The 10,890-nt window shown below is 25.8% G+C and overlaps 1 protein-coding gene across 1 annotated transcript; it reads left to right on the forward strand.

Annotated features, from left to right (window-relative positions):
• Positions 1-1,820: 1,820 nt before the first annotated feature.
• Positions 1,821-5,359, forward strand: LOC108472817 (equilibrative nucleotide transporter 3-like). Its single transcript, XM_053020987.1, has 10 exons — positions 1,821-1,947; positions 2,153-2,222; positions 2,325-2,429; positions 3,383-3,538; positions 3,632-3,775; positions 3,841-3,946; positions 4,040-4,212; positions 4,303-4,450; positions 4,558-4,817; positions 4,907-5,359. Exons 2-10 carry the CDS (start codon positions 2,181-2,183, stop codon positions 5,018-5,020), a joined length of 1,248 nt encoding a protein of 415 aa, XP_052876947.1. The 5' UTR covers positions 1,821-1,947; positions 2,153-2,180; the 3' UTR covers positions 5,021-5,359.
• Positions 5,360-10,890: the final 5,531 nt, after the last annotated feature.

Genomic DNA, 10,890 nt, shown 5'->3' on the forward strand with positions numbered 1-10,890 from the left:
TGAACTTCTGGTTCAAATTACTCTCTCCTTAACTCATTACAAGTTATTATTTCTCTTCCTCTAATGTGGGGAAAACTATCGAATCAAAATTGTAATTACAAATAATGTCATAATTGAATCTCCAATGCATTCAAAACATCTAACAATACAAAGAAACTTGCAATTAATATTTATTCCCAACTTTCTTTGAGGATTCACTCATCTTTATGCGTTGTGGTGGAGCAATTGGAACATATACACTCATCAGTAATAACCCAATCCCCCTTTTTTTATTCATATGAAATATTAAGATATTAATATATTAGCTCTTTTAGAGCTTTCGTCTAATTTTGTACTATCAAATATTGAAATAATATTTATTTGTTTTAGTACAAAATTAGATAAATACTTTCTATCTATAATGATAGAATTTATTACTACATTCTCATATTTTTCCTCAAAGAATAATAACAAAAACAAAATATTTGGGCATATGCCACATGCGGCCAATAATATTTCATATCACATTGATAGCATAAGTTATCTTTACCCTTTGAAGAGTTCTCTTGAAAACTCTTATTGTTCTCTTATTTATTATTATGTTCCCACTTTTAGTGTTCCATAAGTATATTTCTTATTTTCTTTATGTTTACATTCACTTTGGAGAATGCAACAAATCTGGTAAGACAGACTTCTAAACGTCTCTATTGATTTTTTTTATTTCATAATCAACATCGTAAACATACGTGGATTTTAAATAAAAATCTATCCATTCATGTTATCATGATTATTCTCCAATTATAATAAACAATAAATAAAACATAGTTTAATATACCTAAAGATCTTTAACATCATCGTCAACACTAGAATGTATGAGATATTTCAAAATATTCTTGATTTTATATAGATAACGGTATCAAATCTTTCACCACCCTTAAGAACAAAAAAGTAAAATAAGTTAATCAAAACAATGATAACATATAATGAAAGAAGAATGAAAAATAATAATCAGATATGAAACATTAAAGAAAAGAAACTTCCTGTAAAAATTTTGCATCTTGCCGTCAAAGAAATTAAAAATCATGGAGGATAAATTTAATCGTCGATAAAAGGACTATCACTTTGAGCAAGATCGTGCTGATAACGTGTTATAAAATAAAGAGAAATGGAGAGAATAAAGAACAAAGAAAATATTAAAGTAATAGAGAATATAATTTATTGATCAAAAGGGATAATTACAATGTTTTATCAGAGTCTCTATTTATAGGCATAAGAAGTATAAAAAAAAGTAGAGATCTAATTCTAATAACTATTAGAATTTAAAGTACATTAAAACTTTATCTTGATCATGATGAACATCCACTTAATAATATATTTATAATAGGTCACTAATTTTTGTTTGTAATATAGATAGTATTGTAGGTAGAAGGAAAATATTTAAAATTATTACATAAGTTAAATTACATAATATTTTTAAAAATTAAAAATCAAAAAATAAATTGTCTATTATTAAATTTATTTGTAAAAATCATATAATGTAATATGGTAAATAAGATATATGAACTATAACTATGAAATAAATATTAAGATAAATAATTTTTATCTTTATGATAATTAAATAATATTTATTGAAAATATTATTTATCATTATGATAAATACTAAATTTAAATTTATTATTAAGATAAATATGATTTAAATATTAAGATAACTATTATTTAAATTAATTAATTAAATATTATTTGTTATGATATGTTTGAATTTTGAATTTAAAGTTTAAACTATATTTTTAAGGATAAATAAAAATATATTATTTAAAATCAATTTCCGAAAATTTTAGTTTGATTAAAACTCAATATTAAATGCCTTTTGTACTTAGAAAGAGAGAGTTTCTTCTTCTTCTATCGATTTCTGCTTCTGTCGTTATCATAGCTGTTTTTTGCCACTGTGTCGTCGCTGTCCCTAGATTGGTATCTGCCAAACTTTTTCTCTCTATATTTGTTAGCTTGCCAATATTCTAATTAGTATTTGTTAAATTAGTATTTAAAATTAGAATGCAAATGATTAATTAGTGAGTTGATTCCGATTCACTTTGAAAAACCATATATATATATATATATATATATATATTTCCATTCTTGCTTATGACCTGCCTGCGTGTTTGTTTCTTGACAGAAACTTGAAGAATACCCAGCAAGTAAACATGACTGTTGTTGATGGAGGAGAATCACCTTCAAGGCTTGAGGTTTGTGCTTTCTCTTGTCTTGTTCATTGGAATTATCAATGGAGGTTAGAGTTATTTTTTTTAAAATTTAATTACATGTATTTATTGTGAAAATAAAATCAGGGAAAAATTAGTGCCATGATTGTTTGTTGGATTCTGGGATTTGGATCTCTTATCGCTTGGAATAGTATGCTCACAATTGGAGATTATTATTATAATCTCTTCCCTGTAAGTAAACTCTTCTTACTTTGTGTTTAATACTTTAATTTTATAGCAACTAATTTTGCTCTTCACCAATTTTAATCTAAATATTTTATCCAACTCAACTGCCTGCCTTGAAATTAAGGCTTCATACTTCTGCCCAAAATTATATATACGGTACAAAAATGTTAAAACATAATTTCATTTTAGGGTCTTAAAATATCTATTTTTTATACAATACCTAAAATTATTCATATTTCTCTCAACACATAAATAGAAGTATAACACGTTTCAATATACTTGAACCCAGATTCTTTTGTACCGGTAACAATACTAATACTAATTAAATTAAGACTCTAGTTAAATTTTTTTATATATATATACAAAATTTAGACCAGATCAATTGATTAGATTGGTTAGATCAAGAATTAATTGACACATAAAGGGATTGAACTAGTCTTTAAGCTAACATTTCGGTACCAAATTTTTAATTTTTATTAGAGACTAGTTAACTAAAAATCAATGATTTAACCGGTTTAACCACGTGTGAAATTACTAAAACATTAAAATAAACCAATCTAATTCATATTTGTCTTTTTATATTTATTTTCGTTGCTCATATTAATCATTTTAATTAATTTTATTATGTTGAAATTTATTTTATACTTTTGTGAGTTTATATTGGTATAATAAATATTATTTATAATTTATAATTATGTTAATAGATTACAAATAATTTTAAAATTACAAATAAAATATTTAAAAATTAATAATTTTAATATAATGACAATTTCATAACTATAGTTAGTTTTACAATAGTGACATTTTAATTGACACAAAGATACATTCATTATCATGTTAATTAGCTGCATATTCCAAGCACTAAATGCCATTGTTCTGTCAATAGATCAATACATATATTATCCAAATCCCATGAAAATGGGATTCTAATTTGATGATGTGTATATTTGCATTTGAAGGACTACCATCCTTCAAGGGTACTTACTCTGGTTTATCAACCCTTTGCCTTTGGAACAATGTCAATATTGGCATACAACGAATCAAAGATCAATACTAGACGGAGGAACATATTTGGATACTCACTTTTTGTTGCAAGTACTTTCATGCTCTTAGTGGTAAAGTTAAACTGCTTCTTTATTTTACACACTCCATCATCCACTTCATTCTCCAATTAACCTCTATTTTTTACCCCATCATTTCTTTGATAGTTGGATTTAGCTACATCAGGGAGAGGAGGACTTGGATCTTTCATTGGTATATGTGCTATTGTTGCATTTCTTGGAGTTGCAGATGCTTGTGTTCAAGGTGGAATTGTTGGTGATTTGTCTTTCATGCTCCCGGACTTTATTCAGGTCGGTTTTCTTTAACACTTGATTAACAGTTGATTTAATGGTTAATTGTTGGCTTTATGATTCAGTCCTTCTTTGCTGGTTTGGCTGCATCTGGTGCCTTGACCTCTGCTTTAAGGCTTATCACAAAAGCAGCCTTTGAAAAGTCTAACAATGGTCTTCGTAAAGGGGCAAGTATGTGCCATTTCTTTGCTATTTGACAAAACCTTCCTCAATTTGGCTTACATCTATTAGTTCATTGAAACAAAAATTCTCTTCTTTTTGCAGTGTTGTTTCTAGCTATTTCTACATTATTTGAGTTCCTATGTGTCCTATTGTACACATATTTCTTCCCTAAATTGCCAATAGTGAAGTACTTCCGCTCTAAGGCAGCTTTAGAAGGATCAAAAACTGTTCAAGCTGATCTTGCGGCAGCTGGTATCCAAACAAAAGACGACCATGTAAATACTTTGACCTTTACCAAATATTTCTCAAAAGCTCTTTTAACCTCGCTTTAAGTTAATACAACTATTCTTTTGGCACTTTCACAGCATGAACAGAATGAGAGGCTAAGCAACAAACAATTAGTCATTCAGAACATAGATTACGCGCTTGACCTATTTCTAATATACGTCTTAACGCTGTCGATTTTCCCTGGATTCTTATACGAAAACACTGGTGAACATAAGTTGGGTACATGTTAAGTTTTCATTCATTCAGTGAAATGACATTTGAAGTTGCTTTACCTTTATACCTAAAGGTCTATGTATCCACTTGAAGAATATGGTACGATTGATATGTTTCTAGGTATCCACTTGTGTTGATAGCATCTTACAATGTGTGGGATCTGATATCAAGATATCTTCCCCTTGTAAAATTCTTGAAGATAGAGTCAAGGAAAGGCCTTACGATTGCAATACTCTCTCGATTCTTACTGATCCCTGCTTTTTACTTCACTGCCAAGTATGGTGATCAAGGATGGATGATATTGATCGTATCATTCCTGGGATTAACAAATGGTCACCTCACGGTCTGTGTAATGACTGCAGCACCTAAAGGTTACAAGGTTAGTGCTGGCATAGTCAGTTGCAATATGAAATTTATCTTAGTATTCTTTGTAATCTCTAATAAAAACTTCTTGTTTTCTTTTGACAGGGGCCTGAACAAAATGCCTTGGGTAATATACTAGTGCTATGTCTATTAATTGGGATATTTGCAGGGGTTTCTTTGGACTGGTTATGGCTCATTGGTAAAAAGAATGCCTTCTAAAATATTCGTCTTTGTTGAAGATTTGCTTCAGCTACTATAACAAAATAATCTAGCTAATTTTAACAAGTTTTGATTTGTTGTTGATTTCTAGAGATTTTTTAGAATCTTTTAGTGGCTGCTAAGGGACGGTGAAAATGATATTCACCTATACATTCAATGCTAGCTTTGTCTTTAGGGCCTAGGGGATTTAAAAGCCATTATTAACCTTATTTAATAATCATTTTTCAATGTCATGTAATATAATCCAGTATTTTTTTTTTCTTATGTTGGATGTATAATCGAGAGTATTTGTAGCATATTGTCAAATGGGATCTAATAAAAATAAGTTTTACCTTATAAGCCCTCATCACCTCACAATTATATGAAATATTGTCTCAGTTTTTTCTTTGACTCCCATAATAACATAATGTCACATTTTATGATTTTTATACAAATTGATAAAAATTTTATATTAGGAGTCACGTTATATTTTATTTATTCTACTCAAAAATAAATAAATTAATGAATCTTTTACGTTAGATCAAAAGTAAATTGATTCTTTCTGTTAAAAATTTATTCATTTTTATTGTTAAAAACTAACCCGTGTACATCAAAATAAGATACATGTGGCATGCCATGTATAATTGTCTAGCTATTTTGTTAGCGAAACCAATTTTTAACAATAGAATTGAGTCAATTTTTAACAAGAAGGATCAATTTGCTCTTTAATTTAACGTAAAAGATTAATTTACTTATTTTTAAATAACAATGGTAAAATGTAATTTAACTCATAGAAAACTTTCATGGTTCTTTTACCGTAATAAGTATTAATTTTGCACTTGAACTCTTTCCAAAATAATCTTTTCAAATGAAAAAGGTAGATTTTTTTTAAATTTCCAAATAGATATTTATTATATTTTATATAAAAAATCTACAATTGAGTAGTGTATAATTACATCAATTTTATGAAATTCAAAGATAACATCTGTTTGAAAATTGTAATTTAATTCTTTATTTTTTTAAAGAGGACTCGCAACTAAAAAATTAATAATTATTACTAGTGATAATTACAAAAGAAATAATAATCTCTTTCTCTATATAATTAAAGTGTATTAATTGAATTTGCTAAAAGACAAAAAAGAAGAAGAAGACATTCAACATCATATGAAGCAGTTCACACATAGATACTACTGAAAGTCGACACAATAAATAACTTATTTATTTCATCCTTCAAGAGAGAAGATAATATGAAGTAAGCTTTTTACTAACTTCAATAAACTAAAACTTGAAGCAATCATCAGTTAATGTTAGAGCAAAGCTTTGAAATGTAACCCCAAATCCCAAACATATGTTTCCTTCTGTAGCTGAAGCACACAACAGCAAACCCTTTTCTTCTTCTTCTTCTTCTTATTATTATCAGTTCTTATATATTCTAAGGAAGGTGAATTCTCAGTCAAATAATCCCATCTTTTAGAAATATAAAAACTTTTTGATTAAGAAGAATACTCAATTCAAAAATGCTAAAAGAACAAAATTTCTTTGGGCGGTCGACATATGGACAACGTCCTTTTCTCTGCCTCTCTTCTCGGCTCTTCGTCGATGAACAACCGTACCTTTATACCTCATCAATTCTACGCTGATTGACGGTTCCTTTATCCTAGTTGGGTTAAAAACTTAGGTTAATATTTCATGCATGTATATATAATATAATATAGAGCAATTTCAAAACTTATGGTCAACATTTACTCTATTAATGGGTCTACAAAATATGAAAAATAAATTACTAAGTTCTCCTAACAGATACCTTAAAAAGAAAATCAATATATACATTGCGATAATTATCAATATTTTTAATCAATTTTATGTAAAATGGAAAAAGGAGCTGAAATCAGTTAATTTAATTTAATATATTTAGTTTTCCGATTATTACTTTTCTTTCACTTATAAATAGAAAGTAATTTAATTTAATATATTTTATTAATACATGAACAGGTTATTTTAAAAATATTTTAATTTTTTAAAAATATTTGAGTTAATTTCTCTTTTTATTGATAAAATAATTTTTAAATTTTGATCAATTTTTAAACAAATAAAAATTAAATTTTATACTTAAATTTTAAGTAGTTTTAGTGGTAAGGAATTAGGGATATAGATATGATTTTTTTATATATAAAATTACATATATAAAATTTATAGATGTCAATTAAAGGTGTTCATGAGTCGGGTCGAGTAAGGCTTATGATATTAATGTACTTCATGTTTGTCCAAATCTGGCCCAGCCCAAAATCTAGGTTTAAAATTTTGCCTAAATCTACTTATATTTACTAGTGACTAACCCAAGCTTATTTTAGGCCCGCCCATGTTATTTTTTAAATTTTTAAAATATAATTATATTGCTTTATTTTAATATTTAATAATTTTATATATTTTTATTTATTGAAAATTTTATATAGTCTTAACAGTTTTTTAATATTTACATTAGAGTAGTATTATATATTTAGTATATGTTTATTTTTTAATGTGTTCTAAATTACATAATATATAAAAATAATATAATATAAAATATTATAAACTTAAAATGGGTCAGGCCGAGCTCAGGCCTTGAATGTTCAAGCCTAAGCTTGACCCATAATTTAAATGGGACTAATTTTTTGCCCAAGCCCTCTCCAATTTCAAGCGAGTAGCTCAACCCATGAACATGTTTAATGTCAACTAAAATAAATTTCCCTTAGAAGAAGGATTACGCTTATTAAAATTAGTATTTATCCATATTAAAATTTTATTTTATTCATATGTACTTTTAAAATTATTTATCTCTAAAAATATTTATTTAACTTTTTATTTATAAGTGATAATAATAATAGTTCAAAATTTTATATACCTTTTAAAGGATAAATTATTTTAAATTAATTTTATTTAAAATTTAATATATATATCTATAATATATTTTATTATCGGAAAAACAATTTTAATAGATAATAAATCGTTAAAATTCTAAAACAATTTAAGCAATTTTATTTTTAATTATGAAATTCATTAATAATATTAAAATTACATAAAATTAATGTAAGAAATATAAACTCATACTTAATACATAATTAGAAATTACTATATATCTTCTTGAGATAAAAGCAAGATTTACTCCGTATGGAATTTCATGATGAAATTCAAATTAAAAGTAGTATAAATATTTTTCAATTTTTTTAAAAATATCACTGAGTTTAAAATAGGCTTGAGTTAGTTATTTGTAAATATGGACAAGTTTGGATAAAATTTTAGGCCAATATTTCGAGTTGGGTCGCGCTTAGACAAGTATAAAGTGTATTAATATTATATTTAAGCCTGACTTGGACTTAATCTAACCCATGAACACTTCTAACCTAAACCAAAATCAAAATAATTCAAATAGTCGAAAAAAAACCAAGATAAAATATCATGATATAATATAAATATGATACATTTAATACTGTTAAATATTGAATTTAATTCTTATTAAAATATTGAATTAAAAGAGTTACTCACATAAATTTGAAGGTTGTTTAATATTTAGTAAGTTTTGAACAAAAATATTAAATATAAAATGTAAATTTGGTAAAAAAAGATATTTAAAAATGTTCGAGCTTGAGCTCTAATATTTAAAGTTAAAGTTTAACTCGAACTTATTTGTTTTCAAGTTTGCATTTTATTTTTTCTTTTATTATTATATAATTTATATTAGATAAAAATTAAATATATTTTACAATAATTAAAAGTTTGTTAAATTATTTATATTTATAAAGAGATATGTTTCATGAGCTAGGCTTTTGAAAAGTATATGATTTTGAAATCAGAGATTAGTCAAATCTAGCGCATAGACATTTATATATTAAATATATATTAATTATATTTTATAATTAATATAAAAGAAAACATAGAGTCTTGGAGTAAGCCTATTTTTTATTTCTTTTATTATTGTCAATGAAAAACTTTAATTTGTATAAAATTTACACTATCATATGTGAATTAAATATTTATTTAAGTTTTTTTATTAATTACAATTATGTTTATGCAAAATCCATATGTAGGAGGTTGAATCTTTTTTTTAAAAGTCTTTGAAGTATTGTCAGTTCAAAATTGATGGACCTTTTAATGAATAGTATTGTCCCTTGATCGAGTTGAAGTTTTGTGTGTGATACACAATTCGATTCGATAAAACACTCCTACTCTCGCTCTATAAACCCCTACCTTGAATGAACGTACTTTTTTAAATTTACATCCCTCAAAATCAAGTACATCTCTTAATCTATTTTCATTTTAACTTCTCACCTTTGCTAAATATCATATGGAATCATAAATGCATCACCAAAATCTTCCAACCTTCAACGCACAAATATGGAAGACCTTACAAAAAGAAAGATGTCTATAATAAGCACTAAATAATTTCATAAATATAGAACATAAAACAAATTTGGAGAAAAAAAAAACTCACAAACAACCTCTAAGTTGAAATATAAGGTATTCCAAATAATCAACCAACAAATTTACATTAAGGGAATATTTACGGTACGTTTAGTTTACTGTAATGGAATAGGGCTGTAATTGAATAGAGTTGTAATGGAATAGAGCTGTAATCAGTAATTCAATTGTTTGGTTGAATGGAATTGAATAGAGCTATAATAGAATTCTTGTGTTTTGTTGAATAGAATAGATATTGTAATAATATAAGGAAAAAGGCTTAAATGACTGAAGTACCATTAGCAGAATTTTTGTAGGTAGATGATTATTGTTATTAAATTTTAATAAGATTATTGTTAAATATATTTTAATAAAAATAAAAATAAATAATTTAATCATATTTTAACATAATTATTATTAAATACAATTTAATAAAATAATATATAATTTAATAGCATTCTTAATATAAAATTATTATTAAGAATATTTCAATGCCTAATATATTTGCTTTAATCTAGCCTCTCACTGTTCTCTTAGGTCATAATCGCCAATATAAAAATGAGTTTAACATACGATATAACAATCCTCTAATACCATTTTATTTTAATAGTCAATTTTAATAGAAAACATATTTTTTATATTTTATTTTATCCTTTATAATAACATCAATTAGTTATAAGATATACTCTTTCATAAATTAATTATTTATAGCAATCTTTTGGTGAAATAAAACCTTCAAATTTTACATAAAAATTACTAAATTTTAGTAACATTAGTTCTTTTCATATGTGAAATAAAAATCAAAACTCATAGCCTTTGAAATAAAAATTTTCAATTCAGTCCCTTTAGAAAGAATAAAATTACAAATTGATCTATGATAAAATTGCACTTTGTCCCTCCAATATTAAAAAAATATGTTTAGTACCTTTAAAAAGATGGAATTATAAATTAATATATGATAAAATTACATTTTGATCTCAAAAATTAATATATGGTAAAATTACATCTATTACCTTTGGTTGGGTGGCGACCAATGATACTTCTCCATTAGAGTAGAGATAAAGATATGTCATCATCTTGGTCGGAACAACTATAGTCATCCATGTAGCGCACTGAAATTACAAAGATCGTAGAGAGAGTTATTTTGTTTGAGGAAAATTACCAAGCATTATTAGCAACGATTGTACCAGTAGACCATCAAGCTTTATGTAGATATTTCAAGATAAAAAGGAAAACTAAGAAAACAAAAGATGAAAATGGAACAATTCCTTCAATACTGAATGTGCTTGCAGAAGAATCAGCCCTACACAAATTATACCCAATAACCCAAACTGTAACCATACAACTTATTCAAAATTTAGGTTTAAAACTATGCATAGTTAATCTTCTCTTAAACTCAAACAACTCTACCTTGCTACTTATACTACCATTTAAAGAAGCTTAATTTTCAGAGTATC

The sequence above is a fragment of the Gossypium arboreum genome, chromosome 11 (genome assembly GCF_025698485.1).
Source record: "Gossypium arboreum isolate Shixiya-1 chromosome 11, ASM2569848v2, whole genome shotgun sequence".
Classification (NCBI taxonomy): Eukaryota; Viridiplantae; Streptophyta; class Magnoliopsida; order Malvales; family Malvaceae; genus Gossypium; species Gossypium arboreum.

Bases quoted from the DNA above. Each gene is read 5' to 3' on its own strand.
- LOC108472817 (XM_053020987.1), top strand. From the start codon at position 2,181: ATGACTGTTGTTGATGGAGGAGAATCACCTTCAAGGCTTGAG. The intron at 3,539-3,631 runs GTAAAGTTAAAC...TTTCTTTGATAG, and splicing joins GTACTTTCATGCTCTTAGTG to TTGGATTTAGCTACATCAGG. The intron at 3,776-3,840 runs GTCGGTTTTCTT...TTTATGATTCAG, and splicing joins TGCTCCCGGACTTTATTCAG to TCCTTCTTTGCTGGTTTGGC.